Raw genomic sequence first — 17500 nt, 5'->3', positions numbered from 1 at the left:
AGTGTTGGCGTGTGTTTGATGGCCAGGTGATAAGATGGCGATCTGATTTCGTATCCCAAGCGCTCACCCGTTTGCAAGTAAAGTTTTTTATTCGAAGAACCGTTTGCGGTCTCTCTCGTGGAAGTCCATTACCCGCTGGTGGCTAGGTGACTTTCCCTTTCCACGGACATTTCCATGTATCCCGCAGTCGGTGAGGAGCCGAGCCGCGTTGGACCTGAACAGTCCCGGCCGGTTCACCGCTGCTGGTAGTGACCCACTGCCGGTGGTCGCTGAAGCGGCTTCTCGTCGTGGCCTTTCATTCACGCCGGCATCGATTAATATAAATTATTCAATCCAGCATTTTTTTTTTTCGATACACCCGTCCCGAACCGAGTGCATGTGGGCTGCGTGGAGCTGCATGCACACCACGCGGATGCAGGCGAGCTAGTGCAGTAGGGTGTGGGACAGTACGGTGATGCTGGTGCTGCTGCTGTGGTCGCTCGTGCCGTGCCGTGATATGTTGTGGAACGGTTGGCCACATTGCCGGTCGCGAGCACGACTGTCACAAACTACCATGTGCGGCACAGTTGGTGACATGCAGTCATTCTTCTGAACCCGAAAAAAAATGAAATTGCAAGTTTCATTTAAATTGAAACTAGACAGAAATTGGAAATTAATTGTTTTGATGCTAACGTTTCCCTATTGAATGAATTTATTTCAAAATTGAAATAACAATCGTATCGTTTGATAACGCAGCAGTATCGTTTCATAGCACGTTTAATTGCATCATTCCAGGCCTATTTTTTAAACTAATTAAGCCTTTTAACCGCGTAGTTCTTCTGTACCTAAATCCCGATGATCCATAAAATGATCCAACTATTTTAAATTTGCCTAAAAATAGTTCCGGTGCCGTTTAAACTCTCGCAGAGTTTTTCAACTAAGTAAATCGTGAAATGCTGTATGTTCGTTTTGTGCCTTTCAAGTACAAACAATAGTTAGAATATAGCCAGAATTTTTATAGTTTGATTATCACTTTTCTGGAGAATGTGCATTCCAGGTATATCAAACAAACACAGCATCGATCGCAGTTGAAACACAAAAAGCAATCTTCAAAACGCTATTAATAATATCATCGCAATGTAACATTTATCTTTGAGTATTTGGTATTAAAAAAAAGTGAAACATTAGTTTGGAAAATTAAAATTTACCAAAACAAACTGCATTACCACAAATGGGAAAAAGTCATCTTCACCATAAAAACCACAGCATTTTTTGCTTCGCTTTCCCCACGACGAAGAGAAGAGTCTCCAAAATTTCAAACTTCATTTCACTGCAAATGCAATTGAAGATTTCACATGTTCATAAGGAATTCCATGCTTGAGCCACTCCTTTCCCCCTTCGCTCCAAAGCCTTCACATGGAGCCTGCAACGCAGCCTTAACCGAACCAACCGCCGCCAGTGTTCATAAAAACCAATTGATTATGAGCGTGAACCTAAGCCAATCAAGGAGGATAATTAAGATAAAGTGTAAGCGATACGGTGTTGCCGAGAGATGCAAAAATAAAACCGGCTACCACCGGCACGCCATAATCGCACGCTATAACCCGCGGAACATGGCCCGGCGAGTTGGATCCGGCTTTTGCATATGCACGTGTAGAATCCGTAGAACCCCTAACGCCACAGGCGGCGCACTGGTTGAGCAAGTTTCGCGAAGATAATTTCATTAAGCAGTCGGAAGACTAATTAACGCGTTTCGTGTAGCGTGTTAGGGCCCTTCCTCCCAGGTCTCCGGTACACGATCCCTGGCCTACCGTTTTACTTACTCTGTGAACGTCTTTTGTCGAGTTTGCTGGTGGTTTTGCCCATCCTTATGCGTATCGTGCGATGGTCTAGTGGTGGTGTGTCCTAGTGTTGATTGAACGTGCCGTTCTCGGTCGTTCCCAGCCTATCACTAAAGTCGCCCTGGAAAGGATGAAGAAACATTACTTTCGTCCGAACGGACAACAACACCAAAAAGTCAGGGAGCACCAACAGTTAATTCTCCTCCTCTGGTACTCCGGTCAGTAGAAGCGAGATTAGATTAGGGATGAACCCTATGCCCCCCCCACCAGAACTCGCGAAAATGGGCTGCAATTTGTTTCATCTTCGCGCTGTCGGTAAGACGATTATCCCGTACCCTGTCTCGGCTACTCATCGCAGAACTCCAGCCTCAGAGCTCGAGGTGCTAATGCCGTCAGCTTAACCTAAGCTTCAAGAAGTCATGGCTGGGAACAGATTTGGCAAAGTTGTCCGTTCGAAAACGGGGAGTTGGCGGCGGTCGAGATGTGACGCGGCACGGTGCCACACCGAAACATCGACATCTATCGTGGTTTACCGGTTTCCAACAACCAACCTTTTGCTGTCCGCTCCCTGCCACCCCGCCCTATATTCCACCGTTGAGATCATGCGAATGGAGGATTTGGTCAGGATTTGGTATCATCTAATGTGCAGCCTGCGTTCTTGAATATTTAATGAACCACACAAATGATGTCATAAGTCTGTTTGTGGCGGTCGGTGCTCTGTTTGTGTGCGTTGCTTTCGCATCTTGTGGGCTTCTCTCCCACGCAAGCAACGTTCCTCGGTATCTTGTCTTTGATTTCGTTGGTTGATATGGTCCAATCGTGCGCTTGTGTATATGAGCTGGTTCTGACTTAATTTGGAGTGTTTGAAGTGAAGGTAGAAGCGGCGCGTTTTAAGTATTGACAAAGGTTTCTAGAATTCGGTTTTGATGTTTATTTATTATAAAGAATGTATTTAAGTTCTTACATTCACTTCCTTAAGTTATACATCTTTTACGAAGTCACTACGTTTCGTTGCTATTGGTTCATTCGAGCAATTTCCTTGATATTTGTTTACTACATCGCACACCCATTCTTGGCTCAGATACCGTAAACCGACTATCGACCCCACGAGTGAACACCACCACGGTGCTGTGGCTATCTGGTGGCTATCTATAACAACAGTCTCGTCTCGTTGCTTTCACGTAGAATATAGACGCACGGTCGCCCCTAAGCTTCGCTAAATGTTTACTTCCAACGGCCAACACCGTCGAAGCCCTTTCCATCTCGTGCTTTAAGAGACCGAGACCGGAATATAACTAGCCCTCGTACAGTCGACTGATTGTTCCCGCGGAAAGTAATTACACTTACCAGCTATAGGCTCCAGCGCCAACATTTATCACGCGGCTCCAATCGCTGCACCGTCTACGTCTGCGAGTGCGTTCGTTTGTTTGAGGTTTCTCCACGCAGCACGCCAGCACCATAGCACTTCTGGTACATCAAACCACATACCACCGCAACCACAATCAACCACCAGTCGCAGCACACCCCGGGGCTGCATTTAATGCAAATTAAATGACCTCGACGTGCATCGTGGGCAAGGTGCACGGGCTGGTCGAGTCGAATGGAATGGAATGGAATTAGATTTGTTTCGATCCGTCTCGATCGCGAGTGAGATCATTCACCGCGCGAATAAACAACCGAGGGGGTTGGAACGTGGAAGTCGTCGTTAACACTTTGTTCGCCCCACCAGTAACTTCGACACGTTGAGAAGCGGTTCACCAATTGCCCTGGTGTAGTTGGAAAGCAAAGTTGACACTTCTTGAACTAGTAACTTTTACGGTAAAGGAATTTGAAGTCGCTGCCACCGCGGTATATGGTGATAATTAAAAACCCATTTGTCTTGCTTCACGACACCGCTTTTTTCGATTTCGATCCACTCTCGGCCTATCGCGACATTCTTCAGTGGACACGTGGTTCACTTCAAGGCACTTGGTAGCCGCCACATTTCACACCTCGCCTTATCTGGACTGCGGCATCTGATTATGCTGCAATATGATACTCACGTTGCTTTATCGACCTGGTGGACCTTTCACTCACGCCAGCATTGCAGTAGTTCTCGAACGAGAACAGCCTTGAGCATTTAGAACTCTGATGGAGCAATAAAGATGTTGTTACCGTCACACCAGTGCACTGATAATAACACAGTTCTATTGGGAAAGCGCACTTCAACTGCGCCACGTGATCAACACCACTAAACGATCGTAAAGAGCAAAACAATAGCCATACACTAGCAGCACACGGAACTGGCCCGAATATCGACCGGCCTGATGGCGCGTACCCACTCGATTGTACGTTCCGAAGGCTTATGGCCGTGCCGGATGTGTTGGTCAAAAGGGGTGCGCGCGCTACTCACTACCACCGCCATGACGTCATCAATCGCGAGTGGGTTGATTGAATAGTTTGTCACCTGGCTGATGGTGTTTAGTATAAACAAATAACATGTCGATCGAGATGGTGTTCAGGGTTGCGGTTGGAAAGGTTCCAATCCAAATATAAACTTAAAAAAGAAGAAAAGTTTTTCGAACATTTTAAATAACTTTACCGTCTGCCCACATGTCAATAGATGAGTTTCTTTCCACAATCTCCTCTCCCTTGCCCGGTCACCTTAAAGGCAGCTGGCTCGTTGGCTTATCTTTACTTCTCGTTTCATGGCATTAAGCGATGTTTGGATAGCTGCCTTACACGCCGCACGCAGTGTAGCGTTTCACACATCCACCCGCCGAATACCGAATGTGCAGCAATCGGAATGTTGAAATGCAAATGTTTATTCGCGGCGTACACCGCCCTACGCACGGCGCAATGTACTGTTGACTTGACAAATTTGGAAATTTCTCCAGAAGATGCGGTGACGAATTTGTGATCTTTTCTTTCTAACTTCATCGTAAGGTCACAACCACAATTGCGATTGTTGATAAAGGGGTTGAATGCATAGAAAAGGTTGCTTTTGAGATCATGCTTGTGTCGACGGCGGATGAAACCACTTCAAATGTTTTTACCAAACCGTTAAACAAATCTTCTCAGTCCATTTCGAGATTCATTCTTTAATTCTTTAACTGAATTTTTTACAGTATATTACTAAGTTGCTGTACAATTGATTACATTTCCGTTTTGTTTACATTACTAGATAGTTCTCTTATGGCCCGTCATATGGTCAGTGTCCCTTTCAGGATGGTTTTCTATAATCTATACCAACAGTACAATACCTTTATCTTAGAAATGTTCTGAGCAAATTCCCTACAGTACCCAGTACCCTCACGAGTACTTTAATTTGTTGGCATTAACATCAGGAAAGAACGTACCAGCCGTTTTCACCAATGAGGTTGCATCCTTCACAGGGTGAGGCGCTGACAGGTGCGGCACACCAACCATCATTGAAGTTGGCCTACTGTAATCCATCATCGGTGGTCCAGTATAGGCCGGTGGTGCTGGTGGAAATGCCAGCAAAGGCTTCTCCAGCGCGGCCCGATCACCGCGGCACTCGTGGTTCTTAATGTCGGCGAACGTTTCGAACAGATTCTCGCACACAACGCACTTCAGATGATTGCGAGCCTGAAATTCGTACCGGAGAAAAGCGTTAGCTTGATATTGGAAAACTGTTGGTTGCGTAATCGATCGACAAACCTTCTCCCGGCGATCGATGCTCGATTGTGTGATGGTGGCTACTGGTTCCTGTTTCACCTCACGCATGTGACGCTCTAGGAGCTGCGAAAAGTTCCCGAAAATCCCGGCCGAATCAAGCCCGCCTAGATTGTTCGTTGTTGGCGGTGGACCTATATAACTCCCAGGCACGTATGGAGGAAGTGATGGGGGATGCATCGGGTTGCTCGACTCCGGTATCGTTTCCGATCGGCCTGATGATGGAGTACGAGCCCCAAGACGAAGGTCCGCAATTCGCTCTGCTTCCTTCGGTGCCGTTAGTCCCTCCATGGGTGCCGAGATCGTTGAAGGCGGAACATCGCCAGTTAACTTGCAATCGCTCTTCTCCAACTTGAAGCTGGTGAATATGGCTTGCGGAGAATCCTGAACCTATGATGCGAGGGTTGGCGTGTTGATTGAAATTGAGATTCATACAGACACGGATCGATTTATGGTCCGCCACCGATGATGCTCACATAATTGACATGTAATGGTTGGATGTAGGAACTTCCATACCGATCGATCAACACCGACCGGTGGTTAGTGAAGAGATAAGATAGGTTGCCTGTCCTGTTCGTCCGAGCGTGCGTTAATCGATGTGTAAGAATAAGATTGGGGATGTTAGGTTGTTAGTGGATGAATGATGAAGATGCAGATAGTAAGCTAGTGAAAGTGAGAGAGAAAGAGAGAGGGTCAGAACCCGAAACTTACATTATTGTACACCTCCATCACGTGGTTCTTCCGTGGACGTCCCCGTTTGCGATTAAACAACGTTTTGCTCGAGCTGAACTGCAGAAAGTTGGCCGTTTCTAGCAGTGCCCGATCGCGATCCGTCACGCCACCCTCAAGCGGGGATCTTCGGGAGCTGGTCGGAGTCGTGGTCGGAATACTAGTGGTGCACCCAACACCCCCACTGTCTTCTCTTTTTAGCAATCGATAGTCAACCGATGGATTCGATAGCAGCTTCGAGCGCGGTGGCGTTGTACTGAGCGATTCCTTCTTCATATACAGTGGCCCATCTACTGTGAATGTTTCCGGTTGATCCGCGCCAGTTTCCTCTGGTTTATATTTCCTCTTAACCCCCACCGCCCCTCGTTCAACGCCCGAAATTGCACTAGGAACTTGTGGATTGTGGAGGTTGGATATTGGAGTGCCGGTGGCCATCATTGCACCGCCATACATTTGATGCAGATAACTCTCCTCGAAGGAACCCATCAGCGAGAGACCCCGTAGCATTTCGACGTTTTCCGGTGCAAAGACATGCTCGTAACTCATGTTCTGTAACAGCTGTAACCGCATATGGTACATCATCTGCAGTGGCAACGCCCGGAACGTGATCTCTGCCATCACCGAGAGTAACTCGAGGAACGGATTTTTTGGGGGAGCTTCCGTCGTGACGGTCGCAGTCACTGAGCTGGGTACAGATGATGGACCCGGAGAGATCGAACTATCATCGTGCAGTGTCGTTGTATCGGGTGTTCCGGTGCTTGCCCTGGACTTGCTGGGCGCTGGTTCCGCCTCCTCCGCTTTCGACGATCCGTTCAGCTTGGTGAGCAAACTACGGGCCATCTGGAATCGCCGATAGTCCACCTCGGTGTCCATGCGCTCGTGCTTTCGCTTGTGGCTCAACAGTTGCCCGCTCGAATGGAGCACATAATGGCAGTTTTCGTGCATACAGTGAATGTGGTTGCAAACCCGCGAAAATCGGCAATCCTTGTAGGTGCAGTCTTCCGATTTAAGGAACTTCTTGTAGCCATCACGCAACAGCATCTCGTCCTTAAGGTGATAGGTTTTGTGTTTTTCTGCAAGGGGTAGAAGAAGACATTAGTCTAAATTCGCAAACGATGGAATGGCCGCAGACCTACCCATATCTGCCTTGTTCTTGAAGGTGTATTTGCAGTTCTCTCGGCGGCAGTGAAAGTGGGTCGTTCGCTGATGCCGAAACGCACAGTACTCCGTATTGCAGTCCTCGGTCGCACGAAACCGTTGGAAGCTAACAAGGGGAATTTAAAGTAATCTCATGAATATCTGTTGCTTCTGTAACATTCTCATCTCGACTCGGCTCCAAACTTACCCATTCTTCACGATCGCCTCATGCTTCCGGTGGTAGTTGGCGTGCATCTGCACATCGCTCGTGCTGATGTACACCTTATCACAGTTCTCGTGCACGCAGTGATAGTGCGTGTGCTTGTAGTTATGCTGGCACGCGCCGTACTGGATGCTGCAGTCATCCGACGAAGAGAACCGATAAAAACCGTACTTTAGCGACTCCTGGCGCTTTTTGTGCCACTTGAGATGGCGAATGATTTCGTATTTCTTGTAGAGCAACTTTCCCCGGCAGAACGTGTCGTGGCAGTGGAAGTGCTCGTGCAGACTCTCGTACTGACATTTATCGTGCTTGCAATCATACCCTGACGCGTACCGCTGTATTAGGCCGTAATTATCTGGAAAGAAGCGGAGAGCGATCGTTGATTAACGCGGCCCGAGCATGGAAAACCCCTAAAAGTATGCAAATCAATGACACTCTATGTTGCCCGAGTGACGATGTGTAGCGATAAGCCTGCTGCGAGCAGTAGTAATAGTAGCAACAGCAGGTAACCGATGATCACGTGCTTAGCGATTATGACGTTATGGAAGGACTCCTAAACCTGGTAGCGTTTATTGCTTGCAACCATTCTACTCGATGGACCTTATCGGTGTTCAGTCGTTAAAAGGCAGAGCAGTAAAAATCAAAGCATGGAAACAACAGACGCTAGGCCATTCTACCAGCAAGTGCCAAGGCGCTGCCGAATCATATCAAATTCTTCATTTGACTTCCGCCACGTTACGCACACAAGCGGGACAGAATTTGAATGTTCCAAGAATTGGCTCTATTCACCGACCAAACGTGTGCCAAACGCGGATTAGCTGGGCCCCCCACCTCCTCTCGTAAAACCTTCTTCCCCTCTCCCCCCCCCCTCCCCACCCCTCCTTTAAGGCCCATGTACCGCACCATTTGAGCCGATTACGCTTGTTAATGCTTCGTTTCGCGCATTCGGTACGCTCTGCTATGAATATTATTGGCTGAAAAATCTGGTTTTTTTTTGTTGCTCCTCGCTGCCCCCGCTCCAGATCAGGCTTTGCACGCTCCCAACCGCTCTCTATCTCTCCATCTTGGCCTCCCTGCCGCGCCTTCGCCTTCCGCTCGTTCCACGACCGAGATGATTTGATTTCGCTCTACATATTTCAATTCTACTTTGTTTTATTGACGGACGGACATTTGTTGTTTCTTGGCACCGCATTTTTGTTACTTTTTTCTCGTTGTTTTTTTTTTTTCCTTTCGGTGTACGAGATTGACTTGGCCTTCTCGCCATTCTGGGGCCTAACATTTCGCATTAGCCCGATCTCGCCTGCCAGCGCCAGATCGCCCGAGCTCCAATATCAAAACCAAGCGGGGGAAGCAGCAGCATTCAGCCTAGTCATGCAGCAGCCTCCACGACCGGGACACGGGGCGAGAATATTGTAGAAACAACAAAAACTGCCCCGTTGATGGAGAGAAAGAGAAAGAGTATGCGTTAATATATCGTGCACGGTCCGGCGAGCACAACCAAAAAAAAAGTCTATATTAACCATGATCTTGACCAGTGTCCGTGGTACCGTGGCAAGTGGCGAAGGTTTGCTTCGCAGCCCAACCAAACCAACCAACAGGCCGGCCGAGGACGGCAAGAAAGCAACCGAATCCAGCGCACAAATTCAGCAACAACAACAAAAAAAAAGAGAAAAAATGTGCCACAAACCAGTATTTTGATGAATATTATGTGAAGCAAATCAATGCTAATGGTATGTCAGGAAAAATCTGTAAATTCCTCACACGCGAGCGAGGAGAATAAAAGGGAGAAAAGGGTACATTAATTCGGCCAATACGAGGTTTCCGCCTGCCAAATCCATCAACCAAACCATCGGAAGGTTCATCAGTTCGGACTCTTCTAGTTTCGATTTTGCTCAATGTGACACTTGCGCTAGTGTTGGCGTTGGCGTTCCGTTTGGGGGATTTTGTCCCTCATTTGACAATGTTTTCGCATTAGGATACAGGAGGTGTATGTGTGTGTGCGAGGAGGCTAAGATGTGGCCACTTCTTACAGACGACGACTTCATCCTTCTTTGCAAAAAAAAAAAGGCGGCTGACGATGGATGTCACTTCGATTTCGACGGTGCCACAACCAGTTGTCAATCAACAGATCTCGATCGATCGATGGAGAGAAGGAGAAAGAAAAGCCAACATATTGGCAGATGGGGGAAGTGGATGGCCAAAAGGAAGGAATCTAATTCCCCCGGTCATCGCCTAGGTCGACGGTTGCTCGCAGTTGAAGTTGATTAGGACGTTGGTGACGTCGACGTCGGGGGGGCTGCTTTAGCGTACATTTTGTTTTGTCGTTTCCCCTCCCTTCTACCCTTCTTCACCTGGTGGACACTGCTCCAAATTGAGCTTATTGGCACCGATTGTGTTCGCGCGCGTGTGTGTGCGTGTGTACGCGCATGATTGCACAGGTCGACAGCGCATGTTGATTGGTAGAGGCGATCCTCAAGGACGAACCCGTTATGGTGGCTAATGGTCACGGATATCGGGGAATGGGGCCGAGAGGCCCGGTGGTAGTGGTGCAGATATGAATGTTTAATGATTAAAGGCCATCGGCTCTCGGGGCGATCAATGTCAATTTGTTTGATCGAAGTTTTTTTGGCGAATCGAAGCGAGACATAAAATATTAATCCACCATTCGCGCCCTTCCAGGCCTCCCTAATGTCGGACGGAGCATGATTTGCATTCGAGCAAGAGCTCGAGTTAGATATAAGCGCGTTTGAATAATTTATCCTTTCGAGAATATTTTTTTGTGTTTTCATATGTTCGTGGCGATTCTCTGGTAGAAGCAGAATCGAACCAAACATAAATCGTTTTCATCATTCTGTTTGATTTAAATGTCTAACTCATGTAATGAAATTTGTATTTAATGTATCTTTCAAGTTTGTATCAGTCTATTCTTCATTAATGCTCGATAATCATGTATTCCACGAGAGTTTACGGAGCTTGTGATACACATCCCAACAGACATTCAGAACTATAAACCTCGTTTTTAATCAATTTAGCTAAGTTGGTTTTCACAAGAGAACGATTGGCTTTATAAAATTTATTCAAATTTCAAATATTTTAATCAAACTTCCTCAGTTTCACTTGACTTCTACGAGCGTCTTGATCTACAGTGATCATGTTTCCTTCTATCCAGAACTCCTTCACATCATCCACTTACCCTTCACTTCATCTTCATCTCTTTCTCTTGTAATCCGTTCCTCGAGGCGTTTTAGACGCTCAACCTCAAAGATTAATTATTATCTTCCGAGCCAGCGAGCGTCCAATGAAAGCGAGCCAATCGAACCGCAGCATCATAATGCTTTCCTTTTAAGGTGGAAAGCAGCAAATTCTCGATCGCAAATCGAGGCTCCATTATCGACGGGTCATTTTGCTTCGATGATAAATGGGAGGCGATGCCAGTAAATCGGTTTTCACCTTAACCAGAGACCCCGTCTTGTACGCTGGTCTAGCCTTTGCGAACGGTCATCGTCGCGTCTTGTTCGACCACTAGGTTCTAGATCGTAAAACAGTCCAATTGAGAACACTTAAGAGATGGGAGAAACCCAAACAAAATAAAAAAAGGCCCCCCGAATGACCCTAACAGCCTTGCCCGGCAAGCGCGGCTCGACGGTCTCTCCTCCTCCGTTGGATCTTCTCCCTCTTTGCTTTGCTGCCGGCCGGTTGGATTTCAAATTCCCGGTGAAACGGAAAATATTTTACTTCTCCTCACATCCTAACTCTAATATGCCGTGGCGTGGCGTGTGATGAAGCCGATCCCGATGGAGATTGATGGACGCTGGATTACCGCAGCTTCACGCCCAACAGGGAGCGGGAGTTTTTTTTTCGGTGCGGGGGGGGGGGGGGAGGAATGATGCTAATGTTTAATAAAGAGAAAGAAGAAGAAAAACGATCTCATACCGAGTCCGAGAGTGGTGCGGAGTGGTGTGGAGTGAGATCGTTGAAAGGATTGGAAAGGAGATGACGAGGAAGCTGGATTAAGAGAATTAAGTGACCCAGAACGGTGGTTTCATAACCACCACCACCACTACTCTGTGTGTGTCTGTGGAAGCCAGTGGGAAGAGGCAACTCATGCGGGATTGTCCGTCGGTCTGGTGGCGCATCGCGAGCCGCTGCCGCCGCCGCCACCGCCACGTGTTTCGCTCGCACTCGCATCAATCAACCGATTGTTTTCGGTTCGGTCCAGTCCGTGGACTGCTGCCATGGTGCCGCCGGGTCCTGCGGGTGCGAAAGGGATCGAGCGACCAACCGTTCAACCGATTCCCGGAGTCCGTTCTTCATCCGCAATCCGTTCACCATCCCCGATGATCGGCTCGCGTCGATGATGTTTCATTTATGATTTTTTCGTATGATTTTATGCTATTGAGTGTCAATAGGTGGGAAGGGGACAAGAAGGGGTTCGAAACGTTCGCTTCGTTTTCGATCGGGGCGTGAATAGGGCGAACCGATCGAGCGCGCAAGGAGCGAGGTTGTACGATACAATGCCACTTATCTCGTAGCAGTCGAACCAAATCTCTATCCAACATACACACACACACCCACTCTCTCTCTCTCTTTTTCTGGGCGTCGAGATTCCATTTTTCACAATAGAAAACAGTTCAAAGTGAAATTGGGAGCTGCTGCGCTATGGAAGCTATGCTTATGGTTATGCCGTTTTGGAAATTCACATAAAAAAAAGGCCAGCATGATCTAGACAACATACACGCGCGCACACACACACACGCTCGTGCTGCTGCCAGCACAATTGAGACTCCTCTCAGATCAGATCTGACAAATTAACCAGCGAATTCAAGCGCAGAGCAAGCAAAGCGGACGGCTCTAATCGCAGCGGCACGCAGGTGAACGCAACGCAACGCAACAATGGCGACCGAAAGGCCGAATCCGCCTCAGACAAGTGGCGCAATAAGAGCGAAACAAAAACCTCCACCAAGGCAAGGCAAGGGAAGGAAACCAAATCATAATCACATCCCGCTCATCGATTCCAGCGCAAAGAGGGAAGCGATAGGAAGGAGGAAAACCGGCGTCGAAGGCGTCGAAGGTGAACGATTTAAATATCCTAAAATAGACCTGCCAAGATCAAGACCGTGTTTGCCGTTTGCGAGGGCAATCGAGGCGGACGCGTGTCCGAAGCAGTAGTAGTATTAGTAGTAGTAGTAGTGGTGGACAATGAGGCCTCCGTACTGAGTACCCGGAGGGAACCGCGATCGAGGCAGGATAGAAAACACCGGCAAAGAAGCAAAGAAAGAAAAACAAAACGATAACAGACCAGAAGAGTAGTAGGAGAAGGTCTAACCTAACTGCCCAAGCCACTCATTCTCTATTAGCAGCCCCCCGCGAAGCACAGGTCCGAATACATCGAAAAGAGTGACACGCAGAACACGAACCCCACAATCCGCAGGAAAAAGGGGAAGAAAGAGAAGAAAAAAACACACACGAGCGAGAAATATTAATCACAAAAAAGTCACATACACAACGCAGTGTGGTATTCAAAACTACCAAACCGCGCACCAACCAAAAAAGTGGTGACCGGATTGGAAAAGAAGAGGCGATAGTTGGCCGGGCGGCGAAATGGCCGCAAAAAAAAACGTGGAAGAAAACTGGTAAAAATATAAAACAAACCGTGATTGAGTGAGTGGCAAGAAGAGAAGAGAAAAGATGGAAAGGGAGCGAGAAGGGAAGAGCAGAGTGGCGAACGAGGCGTTCGCGATCGGCTAGAAAACTTACAACAACAAAAAAATCGACGCCAAAAGCAGCGATTGGCCGCTCCTCCCCTCGACCTCGTAGCCACCGGTTCAAACACCGGTTAACGGAAGAGGATAACGCGCCCGCTCGCCGAACTGGCATTAGGCCTGATCGTAATCGCCACGATCCCGAACATGTAGCGCGTGCGCTGATCTTTTGTGCTCGGAATGGAACGTCCATTTTTTTTTTTCGGATCTTTTCCCCCTTTTTCCACGTGTCCACGGCACCCCGCCGGCCAATCCGTGTTCCGTTTTTTTTTTTTTTGTTATGCGACGGATCGCTTCGTGATACGCACACCGAGATGGCAGGAAACTGGCGCCTCTGCCAGTACGGCATTTTCCCTCCATAAGTGGACAAGACAAGGGGCCCATTAGGGATGGAAAAGCTACTCCTTTACCCCCTCCCCCTTCAGGGCAGGAAGCTACTACTACTTCTTCTCCTCCCCTGGACTTGCTTTTCGAATGTCTCGATCGCGACCTGGCGCCGTGACGTCGATGACGCGCGCGCGCGAAAGGCTGCAGCCTCCATTTTCACCGTCGAAATCATTATTATTGTGGTGCGGCCAAGCGGCCAAGCGGTTCTCCTTCGCGGTTCTGCTCGCTGCTTGATTGATTTATCGACGCCATTAAACCAGTTCCAATTGATTTTGAATCCCCCCCTTCTTCGCTTCTTTTTCTCCGCTTCCTTTGTGCCCGCGGCTGATGCGCGAGCTCCGTTTTTCGAGAAAGTGACTTGCCAAACGGTGGCCAATCGGTCGGTGGCTCCCGTCCCTTGCAAGGATCCAAGGCAGAAGACTCCTCGGGTGCCTCTGGGCGAGGAGGTTAGCTAGGAATCCGTTCGTCCGTTCGTCCGGTTCGTGCACGCTATACTTACTCCATTTACTCCATTTCACCGCGATTCGATTCGTTCGCCCCAGTCCGCGACCGCGATTTTGCGACCCCGCCAGGCCAGGGCATTCATTTGACCCTCTCTCTGTCTCTCTCTTATGTGCATCGAGACTGTTCTAAGTCGCGCGCGGTGATCGCGAAGGGAAAAGCGATGGCGGAGACGATCGTGGACCAGCTGGCGCACGCACGCGCCACGCCACCTTCCATTAGCCCCGAAGGGAAGCGGTCCAGACTGTCGAGGAGGGCGTAATGATACGGTGGCTTAAAACATTCCCGTGGCTTGCCGTGATTTGAGGTCCCAAAATTCCCTCAAAAACCCCCCAAAACGACTCGCAGGATGGAATCCGGCTGCTGCTGTCGTGGAGCCCGAAAATGCTATGCCACGCACGGGAGCACGGGTCTTAAAAGCTTCCGTGTAATCTAGTTATTTGCGTGGCCGCTACTATGCGCATGGGCCGGCCTCGGGACCGCACAGCAGCAGCACGGCGAAACATAACATGACGAACGGTTTTTATGAGCTGCGAAGCGGCCATTTTTATTGGCCGCTCATTTGTTTATTGACTTCTCGCGCGAGGCGGTTCTTAAACTCTTGGGGGGGGGGGGGGGGGAAGGGGAGTCCCGTGCTGGATGGATCGTGCCTGATGCGGTGGATGATACGCGCGACCGTGTATCTATCTCCCGAGGCCGGCGGATTTCGGTTTTTTATGGTGTTTTCGTAAGGGAAGGGCTTCATTATTGTGGTGGTGGTGGTTATGTTGTGTAGAACGGCTTCTGGCAAATTATCCTCGATGGCAAAATTGATGTTCGCGTAGGAGTTTAAAGCGCGACGCGAATTCGTGAGACACTTTGCAGATGATTTATGTTGATCTGGTTGACCCCGGTGCACGTCGTTTTTGTCGTAAAACGAAAGTGGGACCATGTTTCGGTCGGAATTGTCTGAATTTGATCTCGTTCAATGCCTGGTTTTGTTGGTAGATTGGGGATCTTTAGTTGGAATGTTCTCTGAGTGAAAGCGGTATTAACCGGCAGGAGCTTTGAGCTTTAATCAGTTTTAATATTATTGTAAGTGGGCGAAACGTTAATTTTCTACCAGATGTTATTTTAGTTGATTATTTTCATAACCATAACTGTTTATTTATTTTTTAATAATTCATAATCATGCATACGGCTCGTCCGTTCTCAGATATGTAAAAAAGAAAATAATTCATTATTGTTGTATACTAACTACTACTCAAGGACTTAATTGCCTCATAAGACGGCAATTGTCGCCTTCTACGAAAATGTCACTAGAGTCTCCTAGAACGACTGCACTAACTTCTATGTCACTAGAAGACTATCAACAATCTTTTCGCATTAATAATTGTAAAAGGTAAGCAAGTCATTAAACTGTTGATGAGTATATTATAAAGCGGTTATGTTTCCAATGAAACAAGCAACAAAGGACTGGTTAGCTAAAGAAGTTCTAATAGCAGTATCTGTGGTTTAAATGCTTCAGATATGGCGAATTGACAAACAGGAAATTTCTGAAAACCCAAGGTCAAACAAAAGTACAAAATACTAATTAGTTAGGTTATCAATTTCGGACAAAACATGGGTCCGAAGTGCGTCAATAAACAACAGATACTAACGCACGAAAACATTCAATGCCATTGCAATTGCTTTGTTCGGGCCATCACAATCAAAATGTCGCAAAAATGGAATCTGCAATTTTTGCTTGTTATTTCCACATCCGGACCGATCTAATTACCGTTTGTTCCAGTCCATAGCACACTAATCAATAGCCTTAGCTATATATGACTAGAATCGATCGATGATTCGGGTGATAGCATTCTTATCAATCATATGTCCTTCGCATATGCTGAAACCATTAAATACAGCAATACTCCAAGCGACTCCCAAATTAATTCAAATTTCTTTTTGCGTCTTTTTACCTCACTGTCCTTGCATTACTATTACAGCTACAAGTTAGCTGTTTGCTTCTTCACGATCTCTAGCACTCTTTGCTGGTACGATCTCTGGCGGTGGTTGAATTATTTGGAATTCAAATGATCTCCCACTTGTGCTGAGTCCTCTTGCCCTAGCCTCTTGCCGACCAGATCTGCACCACATTTCCGACGAAACGAAAATATGCGAAACCGTAGGCTCCAGCTTTCACATTATCCCGAGATGCCAGCTTCCCTGTGCAACATGTCCACCACCTCTCATATGCTCCTTCACATCACGCAGAGGGCCTTTTATCATCATCGAGCTCACAAGGACCATTGACCGACCGGGAGGCATAAACAACTGCGCCGACTGCGGAGTACTGCCCCCAGTGTGTGTGTTTGTGTGTGTGTGTCTCCGGTCGTCTCGTGTTTTGATTTCCAGCGAAAGCATCTCGCGCGACCGTCTCCTGTTTCACCGTTGATGCCATCCCGATTTCCTCTCGTTCCTCTCGGCAGTACCAACGCGCACCAGAAGACAAACACTGGCCGGCCAGACCGAGCCCATGGAAGTACACAGTGGAAGTGCCCTTTCCTTGGTTTTCCGTGGGCCTTCGAGGTCTGGCTTTTATTAGGGCTGATTGAATTATACCACGGGCACGGGGAGAGTTAATTAAATAAATGATTCATCAGCAAACATCAGCAAACGCGCAGGGATGCGTAAGGGATTGTTTGGATGTTTCTGTGCGTCTGTTCGAGTGCGTTTTGCTGACAAAACGATATGCAGCTTGGTGGGATTGTTGGTAACATTCAAGCAGGCCAGCTTGCAGCGAATGTGTGTTATGCATATGAGAGGCACACGAGGCATCAATTCGTGTGTTCGAGCATATATCATTAGCATTCGCCCGTTCTCAATTGCCCATTATGTGCTCATGAACAACTGGCCAGCTCCGTTGTTTCGTTCGTGGCGTTCGTCGTGACACATTTCTGTTTCTTTTAAGTTTTGACGTGACACACATAAATACCGATATGCCATGTCTCACATTATCGGTGCGGGTGGGAGGTAATAATATACCCCCCCTCCCCTCCCCTCCCCTCCCCTCCTTCCCCTTCTGATCAAGCAATAACAATAGGTCATACGACCAAAACTGACCGGAAGCGCGCTGGATTCTAACTTTCTTGGCTTTTCGATTCGATCGATTGCTACGTACCGTCCCTTCGGCCCAAACTCAGTTGCATTTATGCTGCGGTCGTCGGTATTGGGTTTGGAATAATAAAGCCATTTGACAAGACACTGGCACTGATTCTTAGCTTGGTTGGTTCGCTCGCTGG

General features: G+C 47.9%; 2 protein-coding genes across 4 annotated transcripts in view; both read right to left on the bottom strand.

Annotated features, from left to right (window-relative positions):
- The window catches only part of LOC125948103 (breast cancer anti-estrogen resistance protein 3 homolog), a 28462-nt gene extending 24324 nt beyond the window's left edge, over positions 1-4138 (bottom strand). The window contains exons 1-3 of one of the 3 annotated variants that reach the window (XM_049673843.1): positions 3863-4138; positions 3168-3586; positions 1803-1941 (exon numbers count right to left, since the gene is read on the bottom strand). In XM_049673843.1, coding sequence (XP_049529800.1) covers positions 1803-1845 — 43 coding nt within the window. In that variant the 5' untranslated portion in view covers positions 1846-1941; positions 3168-3586; positions 3863-4138. Of the gene's footprint in view, positions 1-1802; positions 1942-3167 lie in introns of all 3 variants that reach the window. The other 2 variants (XM_049673842.1, XM_049673841.1) reach the window with 2 other exon arrangements.
- An 806-nt stretch (positions 4139-4944) lies between these two features.
- The window catches only part of LOC125948102 (uncharacterized), an 18596-nt gene continuing 6040 nt past the window's right edge, over positions 4945-17500 (bottom strand). Inside the window, exons 2-6 of the mRNA XM_049673840.1 lie at positions 7570-7939; positions 7361-7488; positions 6207-7297; positions 5481-5885; positions 4945-5408 (exon numbers count right to left, since the gene is read on the bottom strand). Coding sequence (XP_049529797.1) covers positions 5112-5408; positions 5481-5885; positions 6207-7297; positions 7361-7488; positions 7570-7939 — 2291 coding nt within the window. The 3' untranslated portion in view covers positions 4945-5111. The remainder of the gene's footprint in view (positions 5409-5480; positions 5886-6206; positions 7298-7360; positions 7489-7569; positions 7940-17500) is intronic.

Source organism: Anopheles darlingi, chromosome 2 (assembly GCF_943734745.1).
Source record: "Anopheles darlingi chromosome 2, idAnoDarlMG_H_01, whole genome shotgun sequence".
Classification (NCBI taxonomy): domain Eukaryota; kingdom Metazoa; phylum Arthropoda; class Insecta; order Diptera; family Culicidae; genus Anopheles; species Anopheles darlingi.
The sequence above is the reverse complement of the archived record's forward strand: the minus strand, read 5'-3'. Positions and strand labels throughout refer to the sequence as shown.